At 38.8% G+C, this 24,224-nt stretch overlaps 1 protein-coding gene across 3 annotated transcripts in view; it reads left to right on the top strand.

Moving 5' to 3' along the window:
• Positions 1–24,224, top strand: part of ak9 (adenylate kinase 9) — a 274,249-nt gene that overhangs the window by 61,846 nt on the left and 188,179 nt on the right. For all 3 annotated transcript variants that reach the window (XM_087983041.1, XM_087983046.1, XM_087983034.1), the window contains exons 11-13: positions 1,940–2,079; positions 8,309–8,489; positions 17,947–18,091. In XM_087983041.1, coding sequence (XP_087839167.1) covers positions 1,940–2,079; positions 8,309–8,489; positions 17,947–18,091 — 466 coding nt within the window. The remainder of the gene's footprint in view (positions 1–1,939; positions 2,080–8,308; positions 8,490–17,946; positions 18,092–24,224) is intronic.

Raw genomic sequence — 24,224 nt, 5'->3', positions numbered from 1 at the left:
TTTCACATGTCACCTATCTGACCGATCCAACTATATCTTCCTGTTACCCAAGACCTTCTTCCTCACTGTCAACCACCCCAATCTTCAGTGTCATCTACAAACTTATATATCAGCCCTCCTACATTTTCTTCTATTTTATTTATGTACGTCGTAAACAATAAGGTACCCAACACTAATGCCTGTGAAACACCACTGAATACTGACATCCAGTCATACAAACAGCCTTCTGCCATCACCCTCTGTTTTCTACCACTGTCAATTTTGGATCCACTTGCCAACTTACTCTAGATCCCATGTACTTTAATCTTCTTCATCAGTCTTCCATATGGGATCTTGTCAGAGGCGTGCTGAAATCCATAAAAACTACATTAACTACACTACTGTCATTTATACACCTGGTCACCTCCTCGGAGAAACGGAGTCATGTTTGTTACATGTGACCTCCCTCTGACAAAACCATGCTGACTATTCCTGATCAAGCCTTGCCTGTCCAAGTGGACATTGATTCGTTCCTTCAAAATTTTCTCCAATAAATTCTACCATGATGTGAGGCTCATTAATCTGTAATACCCTGGTTCCCTTGAAAAATGGAACCAATTAGCTGTCCTCCAATCCTCTGGCACCTTCCCTGTGGCCATAGAGAAATTAAAAAATTGGGTTAGAGCCCATAGCAGCCTGGGATACAACTCAACCAGATCAAGGGATACATTCATTTTTAAGCCTGCCAAAACCTCTTGGTCCCACTTGGGCCTTACTCTTGCCCTAATTGCCCTCTTCTCCTTGGTAGACATATGCACATCTTGGGATTCTTCATAATCTTATACAGCAGTATAAAGCATATCATTGAAGAGCTTTTCATTGTCACCATTCAGAGGTGGTATTCTAAATTTGCCATTTAAGCCTAATGGGGGAAATCAGATTATTATTCTTGACATTGAGAGTCTAATATTTTTATTGTCATTGTGCTTTGCCATTTTACTTACCATTACTGTTACTACGCGAGGAAGCGGCAATTCCATTGTCTGCTTCTGCGTTCTTTTCCACAGTCTTTAACAAATTTACAAACTTGGAGCAGTCTCTCTTTGCCTCCTGAGATATGGAAAATATGGGTTAAGACTCAGCTTTGATACATTGTAATTGAGTGCTACTTGAATAAAATCAGAGATTATTGTTTTAAGCACAGTTTATTCATAGGTATATTTGGATATTTTCCTGGTAAAATCCAAAGTATTCAGCATTTAATTTTGCATGGAAGTTGTTCAGTTATAACAGCTGTGTGCTTTGAAATCTGGAGGACCTTTTAAACTGCTTTCTGTGTCTTACAATATATACACTTGAGTACAAGACCCAATATTTGTGGCAACATTCTTTGAACATTTCAATTCAGTTTTTGCAATGTGGCAACTCTCCCTAAGAAACAACTTCCAATGCATAAATGGGAATGTCTCTTTTAGGTATTTGTTTTGAACCTAATGACTTCTCAATTCATCCACATAGTCTTTACCTTCCAGATTCTAACCAGCTTATTAAGCTTATACCAGGTAGAATATGTCCTTTCTGCTGTTTTGCGAAAAGAAAAAGAATCATTGTAACATATGACTCAAAGAAGTATTAGGTCCTCTAAATATCTAAATTCAATAGTTTGTTTGACTTTAGCAATTTATTTTAGTTGACCAAACTAGACTGTGAATCCAAGAGGAGCAAGATTTTCTTCCTCCTAATTCAATTTATAGAATATATGTCACTGTCATGCACCCGCCCTCACGAACTATCATCTCCTACATTCTAGATCTCTTGGATTCTGATCCCACTCCCAATCTTTTGTTTTGATGAATAACTATTTTTGTGTTAAAATTACCATTAAATCTCTTTTGAACTGCATTGTAGAGTTTTGCACCAAAATGACTTAATGATATTGTTTTTAAATTTTCCTAAACAGGATGATCTGTTCCGATCTGTTGCAGCAATGAAACGTATAGCACCTGGATACCGTTGGCGTAGGAGCATGTGGGGTCGAGCATGTCCTGTATCCTTATTTGAGGGCAACTACATTTTGGGCAAATTGCAATTTGCTGCTGGGTAAAGTTTTAGGAAAATTTCTGTTTCTAGTAATGGTTTGACATTTCATGATTTTAACACTTCAGAATGTCTTTTACAATAGATTTTTTTCACTTTCACAAATAATTTAAAAAGCTATTGTGTCACTATCATATTACAAAGAGAAAGTGGTTTGATTTCATGATTACCTTAAATCTGATTTTGTAAATTTGATGGCATGTCAACTACCTATTTTGATGAAGATATTTTAACTTTGAAAATAAGGACATTGGAAGACAAGACAGAATCTTTTGATTGAAAGGAACTTACTTCTCCAGTATGAAAGGCTGAATTTTTAATTGCTTTTGAGGACAGAATTTAAAAGTTGCATTTCCATAGATGACAATTCCATCACAATGCTTCCAGAACAATCTGCACAGAAGTCTGCTTTCTGTCAATAACAGAAGTTTCAGAAGGACCTTGCTAAAAGGCCTGTTTGTAATAGAATAGGATTTTCAATCCTTTTTTCCAGAAAAGCTGCATAGTATGATACACCTTAGAGCACAGCAATCAAGAGTAATAGAAAATTAATTTCCATCTTCCCTTTCTCTTCATTGTTAGCATTTCACAGGGATTGTTCCCTCTATAACACACTGGTCATCTCCTTCATCAATCCTAACACTTCCTTGCTACCACCACACATCCCAACTACCTTCTCTTGGGCAGCAAGGAATAGGAAATGAATTCTGACCCAACCAGTGATGCCTACATCCTGTGAGTGAATAAAAAATAACTGTCACCTGATGAAGGAGCAGCGGTCCGAAAGCTAGTGCTTCCAATTAAACATGTTGGATTATAACCTGGTGTTGTGTGATTTTTAACTTTGTACACCCCAGTCCAACACCGGCATCTCCAAATCATGTCACTGTGCCACCTATATGCCCTCAGTATGTGTTCATCTTTCCCTGCTTTGTAGAAGTACAGTCCTAATGTTAGAAGATAGAATGTGGCAGTCTGTTTCATGGTTGACTTTGTTGTCTTGATAGACTTTGGAACAGGAGAGCCCAAGCCATCTAAGAATATCCTGCCCAGACAAAGGCTCACCATGGTCAGCTTGTTCTTCTGGAGGGTTTTGCATTATATCTTGCAATGACTCTATGAGACATTAATTCAACAATGTAGAAGGTCAAAAAATTCCAAAATGACAAGAACATTTGTCCTTTCCAGTAATTAATTTTGGGTTACTTGAAAGATTACCAACAGAATCTTAAACAATTAATCAAAGTTCAAACAGGTCATTCGTCATCCAAGCATGTTTCAGTTAGGTTCTCTCTGGTCTCTTGAGCTCTGTAAGTATTGATTTGCCATACTTTCTGGAAACGTTCACCTGGTCAATTCTCTGATCTTCAGCCTCATCTTAATCTGAAAAGATTTCTGGCATTGCCTCATTTTGGCTGCATCAAAGACATCTCCCTTAGTCAGCTGCAATTTTGAAGAGCATGGCATGCCACAGTGATGCAGGAAACCCTTTCTGGATTACACTGAAAAGCCCTACTTGCATGGTTCAGACATCAGGACTTCATCTTAAGGAGGTCTATTGTCATTTTTACTGTGACTTTTGTCAAAGCATGACCAGTGTTGTATCTTCATTCCTCCTCAGTTGGAGGATATTACAAAGGTGTGATTATCCAGGTTTGGTTGATGGTAGCCCTTGACTCCAAGCAGCGTTCCTTGTATGGGCCATGGATCTTGGAAGAAGGCAAGAATCTGTGTGTTTTCTGGCATGGAAGAGCCATTGGCACCTCCAAGAATATTTGGTGCAGACCTCCATAATTTGGAAGCAATGGGTGAATATAATTTAGAGTAGAAGTTATTTCTGCTGAGAAATTCTGCATGTTGTTAATGGAGCATGCTAAAAGCAATATGGGTGTAGTTGATAGCAACCTACAAATGTGGGAAGCCAGAAATGGTAGAGAGTTCCAGTGTCTAAGTTGGTTGACTCTTGTCATCACGATGGAATGATTTAAAGAGCTGTGCTGTAAAACAAAAATGCATGATTCAAGATTTGGATGCATTTATGGCTCAAGGTTTGGAAGATGTCACGTGCGTCTGCAACTAACCCATTAAATGAGTAGGTAGTATAAAATTCCAAGATAGCTGTGACCTTGATGGCCACCAGGATGGGATAGCCACCTTGTCCTTCTCAGTGCAAGTCCTCCTCCAACAGCTGACATAGTGCACAGATGATGGGGGAGGGGGAGACATCCATAAACAGCACATGCCCTGTCTTAGAGTCAAAGAAACTGATAGTGACACTTGTAAACCTGTTTTCTCATCCTTCACCCCTCCTTGGTAGAACTTCTGCTAATTCTCCCTCTGGAGGCTATACAGCAGTTTCCGGACATTGCTGTTCTTGCTGACCAAGTGGTAACTGTTGTCTCCTTCTACATTGACTTTGCGGTGCCTCAAGAGTGCAAAGGCTCCAGCATTAGTGTTGTCCATGTGAGACCCAGGACCATATATTCTGTGAAGAATGTCTAAAAATTAGCACAATTTTATTGAAGGAACTTCTGAGATCTGACATACGTAATAGTCAACTATCAATTATCATCTAACTGGTGCATTCTACCAATTGCCAACCAGTCAACATTCTCTTCTCATACAGGATGGAATGTTGTTTTCCCCTTACTTTAGTATTTCTCACAAATTGTCTTGATGTGTGAAAGGCAAAAAACTTTGATAATGTGTGTGTTTCTTTCGTGATACTCAAGCTTTATAATACCAAATGACCCCTTAAATCTCTATGCTAATTCTATTATTTTTTTTCTATTTTCCATTTTAATTGTTCTAGACTTTCATTTTGGAGACTTCTTTTATCTTATTCTTAAGCTAATGTTTGTTTTTTCTTGGAGTATTGGAGCACATCGGCCTTGATCTCATTGAATAGTGGAGCAGGTGCAAAGGCCTGACCAGCCTACGCCTGTTCCTATTTCTTACGTTCTCATTCTTAATTTTCACATCTCAAGGGCAATAGATGATGGGCAACAATGCTGGCTGATTTCTTTTTAACATGGTAATTTTTAACATCTTAATAACATGGTAATTATACCCACATCCTCCACTTCCTCAGCAAGTTCATTCCATGTGAACCACCCTCTGTGTAAAAAAATTGCCCCTCATGTCTTCTTAAATCTTTCTCCTTTCACCATAAAAATGTGCCCCCTGGTCTTGAAATCCCCCATCCTAGGGAAAAGACAATTGCCATTAACTCTATCTGTACCCCTCATTATTTTATCAACATCTAGAAAATTGCCTCTCAACTCCTACTCGGCAATGGAAAAAGATCCCAGCCTATTCAGCCTTTCTTTATAACTCAAACCTTCCATAGCCGGCAACGTCTTTGTAAGTTTCTTCTGGACCCTCTCCAGCTTAATAATATCCATCTTATAACTGGGCGACCAGAACTGGACACAGTATTTCAGAAGAAGCTTCACAAATAACCTGTACAATCTCAACATGACATCCCAATTCTTATATTCAAAGCATGCCAAATGTCTTTTTAACCACCCTGTCTGTATGTGACACAAACTTCAAAGAATTATGTACCTGCAGCCCTAAGTCCCTCTGTTCTACAACAAGACCCATCATTAATTGTATAAGCCCTACCCTTGTTTGTTATACTAAAATGCAATATCTCGCATTTATCCAGATTGAACTCCATCTGCCGTTTTCAGCCCATTGACTCATTTGATCAAATTCCATTTGTAATCGTAGAAAACCTTCTTCTACTACGCCACCAATTTTGTTGTTGTTTGCAAACTTACTAACCAAATCATTTTTATACATGACAAACGAAAGAGGACCCAGAACTAATCCCTGTGGACCTCTGTAAGTGACAGGCCTCCAGTCCGAAAAGCAACCCTCCACCATCACTCTCTGTCTCCTGCCATTAAGCCAATTATGTATCCAGTTGGCAAGCTCACACTGAATTCTAATTAGTCCAACTTGTGGAACCTTGTTAAAAGCTTTACTAAAGTCCAAATAAACATTGTCTCCTGCTCTGCCCTGATCAATATTTTGGGTAACTGCCTCAAAAAACTCAATCAAGTTGGTGAGACGATTTTCCTCACACAAAACTATGCTGACTATACCTAATCAATTTTTGCCCCTCTAAATGATCATAAATACTATCTTTTATAATCACCAACAATTTACCCACAACTGAATCAGACTCAGTTGGTCTATAGTTCCCTGGTTTCTCCTTACAACTTTTCTTAAACAAAGGTACAACATTAACCACCCTCCAGTCATCAGGCACCTCATTGGTAGTTGTAGATGATCCAAATATTTCTGCAGGTGTCACGCAATTTCCTCCCTTAATTCCCAGAACATTCTGGGATATATTAGATCAGGTCCTGGAGACTAATCCACCTTTATATTGTCTAAGACCTCTTGAATTTCCTCTTCTATAATATATTTTTAATACATCAAAAACAGTTATCTGCATTCTCTAGACTCTATTTCTTTCTCCACAGTAAAAACTGACATAAAATATTCATTTAGTATCTCTCCCATCTCCTGGGATTCAACGCAAAGATGATCTCCTTGATCTTTAAGGGTCCTACTCTCTCCTAGTTACCCTCTTGCTATTAATGTGTTTGTAGAATCTCTTTGGATTATCCTTAACCTTATATCGGTCAATGCTATCTCATATTCCCTTGCCTTTCTGATTTCTTTCTTAGGAATGCTTCTACACTCTTTATATTGATTAAGAGATTCAGTTGAACCAAGTTGTCTATATCTAAAATAAGATTGCCTTTTATTCTTGACTAGAAACTCAATATCTTTATTCATCCATTGTTCCTTAATCTTAGCAGCCTTACCCTTCACCCTAACAGGAACATAATGTCTCTGAACTTTCTTCATCACACACTTGAAAGCCTCTCATTTGTCAGTTGTCCCTTTATCTGCGAACAGGCAACTTCAGTCAACTTTTGAAAGTTCTTGTCTTATACCATTAAAATTTGTCTTACACCAATCAAAAACTTTAACTTTTATGGAAGGTATATCCTTTTCCATAACCATTTTGAAAATAATAGAATTATGATTGCTCGAGCCAAAGTGTTCCCCACTTATACTTCAGTCACTTGGCTTGCCGTATTACCCAAAAGAACATCTAGTTTTGCTCCTTCTCTGGTAGGAGCATTCACATATTGATAAATATAATTTTCTTGAACACATTTCACAAATTCTTCACCATCCAAACCTTGAACACTAGTCAATGTTTGGAAAATTAAAATCCATCATTATACAACCTTATTATGCTTACATGTATTTGAGATCTCCCTACATATTTGTTTTCTCAATTTCCCTCTTACTATTGGGGGGCCTATAGTACAATTCCATCAAGGTGATCTTTCCTTTATTATTTCTAATTTCTACCCATATATTTTCACTGGGCCATTTCTCAGAAATATCTTCTGTAGTTAGAGCAATAATGTGTTCCTTAATCAAAAACCCACTGCCCCGCCCTTCTTTCTTGCCTCCTTTCCTATTCTTCTGTTAGCATCTAAAACTGAGAACATTGAGCTGCCAGTCTTGTCCATTTCTCAGTCAGGTTTCTGTAATAGCTATGACATGCCAATCCCATATACTTAAACATGATCTGAGTTCATCAGCCTTATCTGTAAGACCCCTTCCATTGTAATAAATGCAATTTAGCTTTTCAGAGTTACTACATACTCTGACTCTACCTTGTCTTTTCTAATTGATATGCTCTCTTCACACTCAGAACCTTCCCCATCAACCTTTGTATTTACACTGCTATTTAAACTTCCTCCACTCCCCTTTTTTATCACTATAAAGTCTTCCTTAATAGAACAAGCAAATCTCCCTGCTAAGCAATTGGTCCCTTTCCAGTTTGAATTAGACCCATTGTTTTGTATTTCCCAAAAGACATTTCAATTGTTCAAAAACCTAAGTCACTGAACAATGCATCACCTATTCAGCCATTGATTTGTCTCCTTTATCCTTTTGTTCTTTCCCTTGTTTGAGTTTGGCAATGGGAATAAATCAAAGATTACTACTTCTAAGGTTCTTTTTTTAATCTTTTACGTAACCCCTTAAATTCACTCTGTATGTTTTAATATTTTCCTGAAAAATGTAATTCTGTATTGTCTATAGAGTTTCATGATTAAACATATCCTCCACCTATTCATCTCCAAGTTCAGATGTGCAGCTGGTATTCATAATATTTTAATGTATTTTGCAGCTATCTGGACAAAATGTATTTCCTTTCATCCGAGGAAACTTTGAAGAAGTTTATCACAAATCCTCGACCATACCTTCTCCCTCCACAGCCTCGTCCACCTTGTAAGGTTGCAATATTGGGTCCAAAATCTGCAGGAAAGACCACTCTCTGCAAATTGCTTGCACAGAAATATGATGCAAAGGTACAATAATTCTACGGCTCCATTCTAAGATGATTATTTTGTGCACGTATATATTGATTTTCTTATAACTTTACTTGTATCAACATTCGTACTCATTTCCAAGCCCTCTCTCAGGATCCTCTTCCAGTTGATAACCATGATCACCTAGAGGTGATTCCAGAATGATCTCCCAGCCTTATGAACCCTGAGGTGAAGCCAGCATGCTAGGCTAGGTGCCAGCATGGATTGTACTGGAAGACTGTTTCCTGAACATTTTTTTTTCTCAATTATAATTTATTCCTAAAATTTGAGTGCTGGATTTTTTACTTTTTATTTTTCTAAGAACTGTAACTGAAGAAGCTGTACCTGGTGACCTTTATACCTAAAGTGGCGCCTTAAGTGGTGACTTATATATGTTTTATTATACTCATTTGAATACATTTGACAATAAAGCTAATTCTAATTCTATTTCTAGTAGTCAATTTACAGAAGTATTGAAATTTATCACAAGTGTGACCAGCAGAAATGAGCCATGCTATAATTTGAATCATACCTATGCAGTCTGAATAAAACAGTTCTCTTCTGCTTCTGTTTAACCCTGTTTTCTATTCAGCATCATTATAAAATTGTCATTGGTTTCGAGATTTTATATACAGTTGCTTACAAAAGCATGGAAGACAAGTGAATCTATTGTGATTCATTGGAAATGCCTCTCACTTCCCATATCTTGGAAATTGTCTATACCAAAACACTGACATTGATAGAAAGGAACATGACCAAATCTAATAGTTTAGCTCAGCTATGGAAAATTAAATTCTTGAGTTTGAGAATTATGATAGCAACCAGGCTTAAAATTCAAAGTCTTTCAGACAATGGTTCTTCTCTGTAACTTCTGTGTTATTGAAGCTTAGACAACTTATAGATGCTGTATGAGGCCCTAGAATAGTACCATCAGCACTGTCTTAGAAGAATCTTGCAAATCAAAATTGTTGTATTTGGACTTCCAGAAGGTGTTCGACAAGGCACCTCACAACAGATAATGGCATGGATAGGGAATTGGCTACTGGCAAAAAACAATGAGTCGGTTTTAGGGATTCTTTTTCAGGTTGGCCTCCTGTAACCAGTGGGATTCCACAGGGATTAGTGCTGGGATTACAACTGTTCACAACATATAGTAATGATTTGGAGGAAGAAAGTAACTGTACTGTACCCAAATTTGCAGACAACACAAAATTAGGCAGAAAGGTAAGTTAAGAGAGGGATACAGATAAGGAGATTAACAGATAGATAATGAAATGTTAAGTAAGTGGACAAAAAGTTGGCAAAGGGAGCATAATGTGGAAAAATATGAAGTTGTTCAGTTTGGAAGGGAGAATTTTTAAAATTCATTAATGGGATGTGGGCATCAATGCATTCAATGCTAATCCCTAATTAAAAACAGAAAATCAAAACATAATCAGAATATTACTTAAATGAGGAAAACTGGAGAAAGCCACAACACAAAGGAATTTTGGGGTATTTGTGGAAGAAACGAAGACTTGCACACAGGTATGACAGATAATCAGCAAATCTTAGCAGGACTTAAACACTTAATGGTAAGGTCCTAGGGAGTGTTGCTGAACAAAGAGACCTTGCAGTGCAGGTTCATAGCTCTTTGAAAGTGGAGTCGCAGGTAGATAGGATAGTGACGAAGGCGTTTGGTATGCTTTCCTTTATTGGTCAGAGTATTGAGTACAGGAATTGAGAGGTCATGTTGTGGCTGTACAGGACATTGGTTAGGCCACTGTTGGAATATTGTGTGCAGTTCTGGTCTCCTTCCTATCAGAAATATGTTGTGAAGCTTGAAAGAGTTCAGAAAAGATTTACAAAGATGTTGCCAGAGTTGGAGGATTTGAGCTATAGGGAGAGGCTGAACAGGCTGGGGCTGTTTTCCCTGGAGCGTCGGAGGCTGAGGGGTGACTTTATAGAGGTTTACAAAATCATGAAGGACATGGATAGAATAAATAGACATTTTCCCTGGGTTGGGGGAAGTCCAGAACTAGAGGACATAGGTTTAGGCTGAGAGAAGAAAGATATAAAAGGGACCTAAGGGGCAACTTTTTCACACAGAGAGTGGTACATACATGGAATGAGCTGCCAGAGGAAGTGGTGGAGGCTAGTACAATTGCAACATTTAAAAGGCATTTGGATGGGTATATGAACAGGAAGGGTTTGGAGGGATATGGGCAGGGTGCTAGCAGGTGGGACTAGATTGGGTTGGGATATCTGGTCGGGTTGGACCAAAGGGTCTGTTTCCATGCTGTATATCTCTATGACTCTATGAATACTGGCCCTTATTTCAAGGGTGTTGGAATAGAAGAGTAAGGACGTCTTACTGCAACTGTACAATGTGCTGGTGAGATGATAACTTTAATACCATAAGGTATAGGATCAGAATTAGACCATTCAGCCCATTGTGTCTCCCCTACAATTCAGTCATGGCTGATATGTTTCTCAACCCCATTCTCCTGTCTTCCCTTCCTAATTAAGAATCGTTGGCTTAAAGACACTCAATGACATGACTTCCACAGCCTTCTGCAGCAATGAATTTCACAGATTCACCACCCTTTGGCTGAAAAGATCCTTGCTTATTTAGTTCTAAATGGTCATTCCCTTCACTCTGAGGGTGTGCTCTCAACTCCTAGTTTCTCCAAATGAAAATATCTTCCTCATGTCCACTCTATCCAGACCTCTCAATATTCTCTATGTTCAATCAGATCTCCCCCTTATCATTCTGAATTTCATTAAGTACAGATCCAGAGTCCTCTCCGCTCCACATGACAAACCCTTCATCCCTAGGATCATTCTTGTGAGGTCATAGTTTCAGAATAAAGGACAGAGTCTTTGTGTATATCTATGGCTGAGTTAGATTCTTGATCAATAGAGAATCAAGAATTATGGGGAAAGAGCAGGAGAGTGAACATGAAGAATATTGGATTAGACATGATCCTATTAAATGGCAGACAAGGGTTGAGGGGCCAAATAGTCTGTTCCTGTCTCTATTTCTTATGGCCTGAATTAAAAGGCAAAAGAACAAACATGAACATTCTCCAAGATATGGTCTGTTGGCAGCTATAGGCTGGTCTCGACTTGGTCTCGTGGTGGCTAATGGTGGTGGTGGTGGTGTCTTAGCTTGGTGTGCAAGTTGAGTCCTGCTTGGTGATGTTCCTGAGGCACTAGCGCAGCTGCAGCTTCAGCAGCAGTGATAGCATCATGGCTCAACATGGAAGAAGCGAACTGTGAGGGAGCTCCACTGTACCTATAGCAGTGGCATTGAGAACAGGCAGCCAAGGTCTCCTGGAGAGCAAGATAAGCAGAGGACTAATCAAGACTGTTAAACTTATAATATATTCCTTTATTTTCCTAGTTTAAATTAAGAAAGACTTTGATGTTAACTATTATCTTATTTCTTTAATTTTCTCTTTATTCTATGAAGTAATGCTTAACTTTGTAACTCTTTCTCTTTCTACTTTGTACCTAAGACTCAGGTACCTTGGCACCTTATGTGGTGACATTATATATTTTTCATCATACTCCTGTACTTATGCACTTGAGCAGACATGATAATAAATCTAAATCTAAAATCAAGACTATTCCAATATTCTTTACTTGGAGCTTTGTTAGGGAACTCATTTACACAAGAGACATAGTATATGTTTAGAAGACTTTCTCAAAGCCTTTATCAAGATTTGCTCTCCTAACATCAAAACAAGGGAATTATATGCCTAATTACGATCAAGGCGAAAATGCATACCCAAAACTGGTCTCAAGATGTTCCGTTGAACAAGATTAGACACTGAGAAAATATAATAATAATGCCAGAATGAATGACAACTGCTCAAGTCAACAATCTGCTGTCACTTCTTCTGGACAACAGAAGTATTGTCACTGTGGGAAAGTCTGAAAACCTAAGATGGGACTCATTAGATAGGTAGGTAGATTCTTGATCAGTGGGGCAATGAAGTGTTACGGGGAAGGGACAGAAAAGTGGATGTGAGAAATGTTGGATTAGCTACAATCCTATTGAATGGCGGACCAGGCTCGAGGGACTGAACTTGTGTTCCTATTTTGTATGCTCTTATAAATTATCTGAAAACCCACTGCCAAACGTGATATCTTACTTCCATCCACCTAGCATAAGAAAGGACCATCCTTGATTGAAAAGATTGCTGATAATGGTAATTATATTTGAATAATTGTGAAATGATTTCTAACTATATTTCATTATCAGGTGAGATTAGTTTGAAATAGCATCATAGTCAGAACAAGCTTGGCAAGCCAAAAGGTCTTTTCCCATGCTATGCTACTCTATGTTTAATTCAAATCTGAAAAAAATGCTTTTTTGTTGTCATCATTGTAATATTATGTTTTTACTTAATTTCACGTACACTGTCCATTTTCTTAACTCAGCATAAACAGTTTGAATGACCTGAAGTTTATAGAGGTGGGGGCAGGGTAAAGTGAGAGATTGACTAGGAGTGTATTGAAATATTGGATAAACAAAAATATGATGAGGGTTTCAGCAGATGAACTGGCAGAAGGGTAAGATGATGCGGTGGAGATTTTGGTGATGGAGTGGATATGCAGTCGAAGAGACCTCTACCCAAATATAACAAATTGATTGCAAACAGCCTTCTTAAGACTCAGACATTTGCCAGGGAAAGAATGGAGTTGGTGGCTAGTCAGTGGCATTTGCAGTGGATACTGAAGGTGATGGCTTCTGTCTTCACTGTTTAGTTGCAATCAGGGAAGAACTTAAAGCAAGCACCATCACTTGTGTAATGACTCTGTATATAAAAACATATGTATATATGTTGTAAAAAATGCTAATCTATCTGTAAAAATTTAACACAGAATCCTGCAAAGTTGCACCCAGAAGTCATCACTGTCCTTGATTTACTACAGCCTTGGGATCAGCCTGAAAAGGAGACAAAAACATAGAAAATAAGATCATTCGGCACCTTGTACCTGCTCTGCCATTCAATATGTATCACTTCTGGTCATTGAACTCAGTACCCTGTTCTTGCTTTCTCCTCTTGCCCTTTAATCTGTTTAGCTCTAATACCTGCTTAACTCCTTCTTGAAAACATTTAATATTTTGGCCTCAACCGCTTTCTGTGGCAGAGGCTCACCAGTCTGTGGTAAAGAAATTGCTCATCTTAGTCCGAAGTGGCAGTCCATTAGATTGTGACTCCTGGTTTTTCCCAGCCATCAGGAAACATCTTCTTATGTTTACCTTGTTCCGTGCTTTTAGAAATTAATAGGTTTATGTGAAATCACTGTCATCTTCTAAATTCAAGAGAATATAGTCTGAACCAATCGATTCATCATACGGCAATCCTGCCATCCAAAGAGTAAATCTAGAAAAAATTGACTCAAATCTTCCAATTACTGTCAGATTACCAGGCTGTTCCTAATTTTTTGTGCCATGACTGAGCTGCACATTTCTCACTGGAGTTTCAGATTCTGGTTTCTTCAGAAACGTGGAGTGTACCTAAAATCCAACTATCCCTGACTCATCTGTGGCCCCAGCTAGCTAGGAGTGGATTCCAAAAGGTGGGTCGTGGATGTGGGTGAGGTTCAGTTTCACTGTCTGATGCAGATTGATGGAAGCATGGGAATTATGGTTGCAAGGGGATTTGTAGGAGTGAGCACTGTTTGTGATTCAGAAGAGTATGAACCTGAAGAGGTTGAGAAGAGGGATAGATGATTGGTTTGGGACAGTCTTTGTTCAAGGAGGGTGAATAATAACCATGGCTCAGGAGGGCGGTGGTGATCACTGTCTGTGGTATGGCGGTGGTGTGGATGTTGAGGGCTACCTAAGGAAGTAGAGCAGGCTGGTGTGAACACTGTCTCTGGTTTGAGGTGGTGGGGGGTTCAGTAAGCACTATCTGTAATGGGATTGTGCAAAATGGGTGCATGCACAGTTGAGGTTGGAAAGGTGAACATTGGTTCAACCGTGTGGGAGGGGTAAATATTAAAGTGGTCAGGGGTGAACATTGCTATAGGTACTTGACTCCTTTGACAATCCAGCTGATTTATTTACAGTTACACGCCTAAGCAGGTTTTAGACCAGCTATTAAATTTCTTTGGTAAATCTGTGCAGAAGCAGGGATAAGTATAGGCAAAATACCTGAAATTTGTGTGGTTTGGCCATCCCATTCCACTGCCATTGGAATCACAGAGCCATTCAGACAGAGTAAAACCTGCAATAAGAAGTTTAAACTTCTATGTTAGAACCTCGGATGTACTTACATGGAGGCTTTCTCAGGATTCTAAAGCACATTAACAATGTAAAATGAATCAGAGGCTTCTATCCATTTTGGACAACTTGGACCATTTAGAATTTGATTAACTCTGGGATAATACAATGGATCCTTCTAAATGTATGAGAAGTCAAAGCTTTTGAGTGAACAGGAGACTGGAAGGACACTACAAGGAATTCCATCATAATTGACTTTGTGGAACAAATGGTTAACATATCAGATTTTGTCATGCTGGTGGTACAACAGTCTGTGAGATACCATTTTGTCATATCTCCTCGAAGGATTCAGAGAATCACCCTCAAAGAAGGAACTGTTAGTCAAAGGAGCGCAAGGTGAAAGGATTTCAGAAATCGACTGTGGTCCTGTTGAAAGTATCCAGACAATTTACAAATGCCATAACACAGAACCAGTGACAGTGTATCTCCTCTCTCCAAAAACCTTCACTACCTACAGCCTCTAACTATTCAAATTAAGAAACGATTGCAGCGCTGAATTCAACCATTAATTTCCTAAAGAGAATCTTCAAGTGAGTAATAGATCATCAATGATAGCAGACCACCAAACAGCCTCGATATTCCAAACGACTCGGGTGGGGAGTATTTTGTTTGGATAACTTGATTGTTCGGATGATAGATAATGTTTTTATGGGACCTTGAGATCTTATTCAGATAATCTGAAATTCAGATAACTGATGATCGGATAACTGAGGTTGTTCTGTAATCTGTGCCTAATTTTAATCTTTGTATCTACATTTTAGCTAATAACTGTGTTACCTTTTATTTAGTAACTTCCAGCAATATTTGCGAAATAAAATAACCTTTGATCTTCTTTAAGAATAAGCTTTGCAGCTGGTTATTTTAAAATTTGAATACTCAAAAGACTAAGAACAGAGCTAAACAGGTTATGCAGTTCACAATGATTACTCCTGGTGTGCCATGCTGCCAGGGAGAGGGTAACAGGGGAAAGGCTGACAAGTACTTAGAACCTCAAGTTCTCCATCTTCGGATCTTAAAAGAAGTAGCTTGAGAGAAAATAGCGACATTGTTTGTAATCTTTCAAAATTTGTCAATTTGTGCAACAGTTGCATTGGATTAGAAAAGAATAAATGTAACACCTTTATTTCAGAGAGGGAAATAGAAGGCAGAAAAGTATTGGCCAACTGACTTACCTGTGTCATAGGGATTTTATGAGAATCCATTATTGAGAAGCTTATAGAAGAATACTTCAACAATCATTATGGAATCAGGCAGAATCAGTTTTTGTGAAAGCGAAATTGTGTTTGATTTTATTATAATCCTTTGAGAAGGTAATAAACAAGATAGATAAAGGGGAATCTGTAAGATGTTATGCACTTAGATTTACAAAAGGCACGTGACAAGGTGCCACATACTAGGTTACTACACAAAATAAGAACCAATAGTATATCAGGCAACATGTTAACATGGATGAAGGTTTGATTAGCTAATGAGAATAGATACACTTTTGGAGTTGGCAAGCTGTAACTAGTGGACTGCCACAGGGATCATTGCTGGGGCTTCAATTATTTACAATTTATATCAATGCTTTGAATGAAAGGACCTTATGTCTGGTCACAAAATTTGCTAAAGACACTAAGATAGGAAAATAAGTTTTAAAGAGGGGTAAAGAATCTGAAAAGGGGCACAGATAGGTTAAGTAAGTGGAAAGAAATTGGCTTATGCAGTATAATGTTGGAAAATGTGAATTTGTCCACTTTGGCAGGAAGAACAGAAAAGCGTTATATCAATTAAATGAAGAAAAATTGCAGAATCAAGTTGTACAGAAAGAACTCTATGTCCTGGTATATGAATCACAAAAGGTTAGTATGCAGGTACAGCAAGTGATTAGGAATCAAAATAGAATGTTATTGTTTATTGCAAGGGGCATGGCATATAAAATTGGGAGGTTCTGCATTTATAAATGGCCTTGGTGAGACCATATCTGGGATACTGTGCGCAGTTTCGATGTTTTTCAAAACAAGTCCCATCTGCTCTAGAGATGTAATAACAGTTCTGAAGAAGAGTTACTGAAATGTTAACTGTGATTTCTCTTCACAGGTGCTGTCAGATCTGCTGAGATTTTCCAGCGATTTCTGTTTTTGTTCTTGTTTCTGATTTCCAACATCCACAGTTCTTTCATTTTTTTATTATCAATATTGAAACGAATGCAGCAGTAATGTTATAATGGATAGATTAAGTAAGCTCAAAACCAGTGGGACTGTATTGTTGTATCTAGAATGAGTAAAAAGATGGGGCAGGTATTCTGTGAACCCTTTGATCCTATCTTCATAAAAGCATATTACCAGAACCAGGGACTAAAGGTCATATAGCCTGATATCCATCATTTTAAAGATACTTGGAGGAATGCCAAAGGAGTCCCTTCATGATAAAAGGGAGATAGGAAAGAGGACATTTGAAATATTCAGCAAGGGTTATATTGTTGTTGATTGTTATGCATCCCCCACACACCGTGAGAATGGTGTCACTAATCACCAGAAAAAAGTCAAAAGGAAGCATTTATGCGCAATTAGATTTATCCATAAATTCCAAAGTTACTGTTCTGATTAATTTGCTTCTCAGCAGTTCTCTCCCACTGCAATTCTACAGCAGCACTGATCTCTTTTACTCTTGCTGGCAATTAGTAGAGCTTCCCTGTTTAAACATGTGAAAGTGAATGAAGGAGTATTTCAGCAGAGTATTTCTTGCATTAATTTTGAAGGAACTCCACTGTGGAGGCTGCAGTTAGAATCAAGTTTGTACCACCAAAGCTACACTAAATCTACAGTAGTCCCACTTTCCAGCACAAAGCCTATTGCCTTGAATGCTATGGGCATCGGGATGGAACCCATATTTCCAATAATGCGACTTTTACTGACAGCTCCTGTTTGGCAATGGAGGAGGAGTTTTAGTCACATCTGATTTATGATGTGCACATAGTTCTTCAATAGATATAGCCACAACTTTAACTTATGATAAATTACATTAGCTGTTGTAGAACCAATTCATGCTGCCAGTCAAGGATCATTGGAAGAAAAGAGTGCTGGAAACTCTTACTCTTTAGCCTTCCATTATCTGTGAAAATTGTCAATGAACACTAAATGAATTTTCATTGTAAAAGCTTAGAGATCAAGTAATTTTGTTATAAAACAATTTCAGGTTCTAGACATGTTTGAGCTTTTGGAGCCACTACGACAGAAATTGAAGTTTGACCATATTGAACGAATTCGGGCAGAAGCACTGCAATCAGCACTCGCTACTGTTAGAGAGAATCTGGCAAAAACAATGTTAGAAGAAGCTCAAGGTAAATTTGTAAGCTTTTTTTAAATAATTTAATTTTGAAGCACAATATCAGGGTTCTAATTTTCAATGATTCTGCTTTCTATTTTCCACATGCAGCTTGTTTATGGCTTTTGAACTCGAGAATAATTGTTTCCTTGCTTCCACTTATTTCCCTTTCCAACCTTTTATTTTCTGAAAATAGTGAGTTCTTGATTCTATGGATGACAATTAACTTTTAAGTACTTACTTCAACTATTATTCATGAATATTCATTTTGGCAGAGTATTTCAGTTCATCTTTTCATTCAGGAGCATCATAGTTTTTCTGATGTCCAGGCTCAAACACATTCTTCAGGTGTCACTACTTAATGGTCAGGACAGAGAAATCAGCATAATCCTTTTCCTCCTTTCTTACACACAGCCCCAGAGATCAATTTTATAGCTTTGTTACTGTTACCTTAGTGGGATTAACAATCTCAGTACACACAAGGATTAAACCTGAAATGTTTCTGCCTCTATGGCTTAATTAACTGGATCACCTGATTTTGACAAACAGGAACCCCAGATTTTTTAAAAAATCTGTGTTTTTAAGTATGCCATGTGGAATTCTTGCATCTTGTGGAAAAAAATCTTCTGATGGATGAGAGAATGACAAGATGTAGAAGCATCAGAATACTCACCAGTAAACCATTCAGAGCCTTTCGCGTTTTCTGCCATTTAAATAGATCATTGGCAATCCATCTCTTAATTTATTATATTCCCTTTGGTTCTTTATCCTTTAACTCCTTTGATTAACAAATGTTTATTTATCTCAGTTTTGAACTTCTCAGTTGACTCCAAAAAAGATGGTGATAGAGAAGTAGTTCAAAGGATATAGGTTGAAGTCAATGTGTATACGTAAAACAGGCTTGTAGCACATGAAATGATAATGTTGGTTAATTTAAAATAAAGAAAAGAACTTTCTGTTGAAAGTTGAAAGAATTTTAAGATTATCATTAGTAAACAACTTGAATTTATGTAGCTTTAACTCAGTCAAACTTTTCAAGTTGCTTCATGGAAGACTTATTAGACAAAATTTGATGAACCATTTAAGACATATATAAGGCTATGACAAAAAACTTGAGCATCTTGAAAAAGAATTGGAGAAGCACTGGTGTGTAAGGAAGAAATTATGGTGCTTGAACCTGAGAACAGCAGTGAGGCAAAGCAATCTGAAAAACACAGAAGACTAGAATTGGAGGAATGCAAAATACTGTTTGTTGGGTTCATTGAAATAACTGACAGTCAATGAGAATGATTTGGTTCATATTATATTTAGAGATTTTCAAAATATATTTGACAGGTACCACATAATGAATTTATTAGGAGAGTTGACCTCTAGGCGATTAAAGGGGCAATGGCAGATGTGGGTGTGAAACTGGCTAAGGAAGAGTAAACTGAATAGAGGTGATTACATAAACTGGAGGGAAAGGTTTGGTTTTAGAACTCATGCAGCTTTTGGTATACGTTAACACCTGGGTATAAAGGGCATAATTCCAAAATTTGTGGATTACAAACTCAGTAAATCATATGAATTTGTAATAAACAATGAGGAAGATATTAACAGATTTCAGGAGAACAAAGGTATACACATGAAATGGTCACACATGTGGGATACGATTAAGGCAATGGAATGTATTCTGGAAGGAAGAATGAGACAATATATATTAACGGCACATTTTTAAAAAAACTGAATCAACATGGGACTTTACATGTATTAGAAGATGGCAGGACAAGTTGCTAGACTGTTTTTAAAACAAGAAGCATGTAGTAATAATAGAGAATAAGCAAGAAAGTTAAATTAAACCAAACCAAATGCAATATTTCCAGATTTGCTGATGACAAAAAACTAGGTAGGATTGTGAATTGTGAGGAGGATACATGGAGGCTTCAGGACGATTTAGACAAGTTGAGTACATGGGCAAACAGTATAACATGGATAAATATGAAGTTATACATTTTTTTGGTGTGAAAAGGAGAAAGGCAGAGTATTATTTAAGTAAGGAAATGGAAGGTCCTTGTACACCAGTCAATGAAAGTAAACAGAAAGGGGTGGCAAACAATTAGAAAGGTAAATGGTATGTAGGCTTTCATTGCAAGAGAATTTGAGTTTAGAAATGAGGTTGGCTTACTGCAGATGTTGAGACTGCATCTGGAGTATCTTGTGCGGTTTTGGTCTCCCTATCTAGTAGGTGATATACATGCCATGAAGAGAGCATAGCAGCGGTTCACAGGACTAATACTAGGGATGGCAGGACATTTTTTTATTCACTCATGGGGTGTAGGCATTACTGGCTGGATCAACATCCCTAGTTGCCCTTGAGAAGGTGGTAGTGAGCTGCTTTCTTGAACCTCTGCCATGTGTGCTATAAGTTCCGTAATGTTGTTATTGAAGAAATTCTAGGAACTTGACCCAGTGACAGTGAAGGAATGCCATTATATTTCCAATCAGGATGTGAGTGACTTAGAGGGGAAATTGCAGGTGGTGGTGTTCCCATGTATATGCTGCCCTTGTCTCCTAGATGGAAATGGTTGTGGGTTTAAAAAGTGCTGCAGTGCATCTTATAGATGCTGAGATATATCTTAGAGAGCATCTCATAGCCTCGCTGCAGTATTCTAAGTTTCTACCTGCTCTTAGAATCACTGTATTTATATTGGTGAGTCCAGTTCAGTTTCTGGTCAATGGTAACCCCAAGGATATTGATAATGGGGGATTCAGTGATAGATACACCATTGAATATCAAGGGATGGTGGTTAAATTGCCCCTTATTGGAGATGGTCATTGCCTGGCATTTGTGTGGTGCAAATGTTACTTTCCACTTTTTAGCCTGATGAAAGGTTCTAACCTGAAATATTGACTCCCCTTCTCCTCTGATGCTGCTTAACCTGCTGTGCTTTTTCGAGCTTCACTCTTTATCCACTCCCGCTTTTGAGCCCAAGCCTGGATGTTGTCCAGGTCTTGATGCAACTGAACATGGACTGCCTCAGGATCTGAAGAATAAACATTGTGCAATCACTGGCCGAATGTTACAACTTTGGATCTTGTAAAGAGGGAAGATCGTCAATGAAGCAGCTGAAGATGATTGGGCTTAGGGCTCTATCCTGAAGGACTCAGGGCTTTTGTAGTATAGTGTTAGTGTCCTCACCTCCAAGCCACAAGACGTAGGTTCAAGTTCCACCTTCTCTGGAGGTACATTATAATATCTCTGAAAAGGTTAATTAGAAGATATCTAACCCGAGGAACTCCTGCAGTGATGTCCTGGAGCTGAGATAAATTACCTTCAACAACCACAACCATCCACTTATGTGCCAGGTATGACTCCAACCATTGGAGATTTTCCCCAATTCCCATTGATTCCAGTTTTGCTAGGGCTCCTTGACACCCTACTTGGTCAAATCCAGCCTTGATATCAAGGGTTGTCACTCCCACCTCACTTCTGTAATTCAGTTATTTTATCTGTGTTTGAACAAAGATTGTAAGGGTCATGAGTTGAGTAATTGTTGGAACTTAAACTGGGCATCACTGAGCAGGTTATTACTGAGCAGGTGCTGCTTGATAGCGCTGTTGGTGATACTTTTCATCACTTTACTGATGATTGAGAGTCACAGTAGACTGCTGGGGTGATAACTGGCTGAGTGGATTTGTCCTTTTTTTGTGAAAAGGGCATATCCGAGCAATTTTTCACATTATTGAGTAAATGTCAGTGTACCTATACTGGAACAGTTTAGCTATGATTGCAGCAAGTTCTGAAGCACACGTCTTCAGTACAATGGCTAAAATGTTGTCAAGATCCTAGCTTTGACAGTATCCAGTGGCTCCACCCATTTCTTGATATCAGATAGAGTGAACCAAATTGGGTGAAGACTGCCATCTGTGATGCCAGAGACCTCTGGTGCAGATCAAGATGGATCATCTAGGTGACACTTCTGGCTGAAGATTGCTGCAAATGCTTCAGCAACATCTATTGCACTAAAATACTGGCCTCTCCTATCATTGACATTGGGCATATTTTTGGTGCCGCCTCCTCCAATGAATTGTTTGATTATTCATCACCATTCATGACTGGATTGCAGAGCTTGGATCTGATCCATTGTTTGTGGGAACATATAGTGCAGTCTATGATTTGCTGCTTATGTTGTTTGTCATGAAAACAGTCCTGTTTTGTACCTTCACCAGACTGACACCTCATTTTTAGATATGTTTGATACTGCTCCTGATGTTCTCCTCTACTCTTCAATAAATTAGGGTTGATCCCCTGCCTTGATGACAATATTACAGTGAGGGATATGCTAGGCCATGAGGTGTAGAATTTTTCGGGGTATGATTTTGCTGCTGCTGATGGCCCACTGCACCTCTGGACACCTCGTCTTGAATTCCTAGAGCTGTTTGAAGTCTGTCCCAATTATCACGGTGATAATGCCACTTAACATCATATAAGGTATCATTTCTACAAGGCTATGCAGTGGTCATTCCTACTGATACTGTCTTGGTTATATGCATCTTCCATAGGCAGTCTGGTAAGGTTGAGGACTAGTAAGCTTTTGCCTCATGTTGACTCCTTCACCAAAGCTAGGGAACTATAGTCGGTGAGCCTAACAACGGTGGTGGGCAAGTTGTTGGAGGGAATCCTGAAGGACAGAATTTACATATATTTGGATAGGCAAGGACTGATTAGGGATAGTCAACATGGCTTTGTGCATGGGAAATCATGTCTCACTAACTTGATTAAATTTTCTGAAGTAATGAAGAGGATTGATGAGGACAGAGGGGTGGACATGATCTATATAAACTCCACTAAGGCATTCAATGAGATTCCTCATGGTAGACTGGTTAGCAAGGTTAGATCATGTGGAATATAGGGAGTACTAGCCATTTGGATACAGAACTGGCTCGAAGGTAGAAGAAAGAGGGTAGTGGTGGAGGATTGCTTTTCAGACTGGAGGCCTGTGACCAGTGGTGTGCCACAATGGATCAGTGCTGAGTCCACTGCTTTCTATCATTTATATAAATGATTTGGATGTGAACGTAGGAGGTATCGTTCCTAAGTTTGCAGTTGACACCAAAATTGAAGGTCTAGTTGACAGCAGAGAAGGTTACCTCAGTTTACAATGGAATCTTGATCAGATGGGCCAGTGGGCTGAGGAGTGGCAGATGGAGTTTAATTTAGATAAATGTGAGGTGCTGCAACTTGGAAAGGCAAATCAAGACAAGGCTTATACATTTAATTGTAAGGCCCTGGGGAGTATTCCTGAACAAAGAGAACTTGGAGTGCAGGTTCAAAGTTCCTTGCAAGTGGAGGTGCAGGTAAGTAGGATAGTGAAGAAGGCATTTGGTATGCTTTCCTTTATTGGTCAGAGTATTTGATTAGATTAGATTACATTACAGTGTGGAAACAGGCCCTTCGGCCCAACAAGTCCACACCGACCCGCCGAAGCGAAACCCACCCATACCCCTACATTTACCCCTTACCTAACACTACGGGCAATTTCGCATAGCCAATTCACCTGACCCTGCACATCTTTGGACTGTGGGAGGAAACCGGAGCACCCGGAGGAAACCCACGCAGACACGGGGAGAACGTGCAAACTCCACACAGTCAGTCGCCTGAGGCGGGAATTGAACCCGGGTCTCAGGCGCTGTGAGGCAGCAGTGCTAACCACTGTGCCACCGTGCCGCCCATTGAGTGTAGCAGTTGGGAGGTCATGTTGTGGCTCTACTGAAAATTGGTTATGCCACTTTTGGAGTATTGTGTGCAATTCTGGTCTCCCTCCTATGGGAAGGATGTTGCGAAACTTGAAAGAGTTCAGAAAAGATTTACAAGGATTTTGCCAGAGTTAAAGGGTTTGAGGTATAGGGAGAAGTTGAATAGGCTAGGGCTATTTTCCCTGGAGCATCGGAGGCTGAGGAGGTGACCTTTTAGAATCATGAACGGAATTGATAGGGTAAATAGACAAGGTATTTTCCTTGGAATGGGTGAGTCCAGAACTAGAGGGCTTAGGTTTTGGATGAGAAGGAAAAAAGATATAAAAGGGACCTGAGGAGCAACTTTTTCACGCAAAGGGTGGTGTGTGTATGGAATGAGCTGCCAGAGGAAGTGGTGGAGGCTGGGACAATTA

The sequence above is a fragment of the Chiloscyllium plagiosum genome, unplaced genomic scaffold (genome assembly GCF_037043375.1).
Source record: "Chiloscyllium plagiosum isolate Xiang-an unplaced genomic scaffold, Cpla_swu_hap1 HiC_scaffold_3, whole genome shotgun sequence".
Taxonomy (NCBI): Eukaryota; Metazoa; Chordata; class Chondrichthyes; order Orectolobiformes; family Hemiscylliidae; genus Chiloscyllium; species Chiloscyllium plagiosum.
Note: the sequence above shows the minus strand (reverse complement) of the source record. Positions and strands in the feature narration are given on the sequence as shown.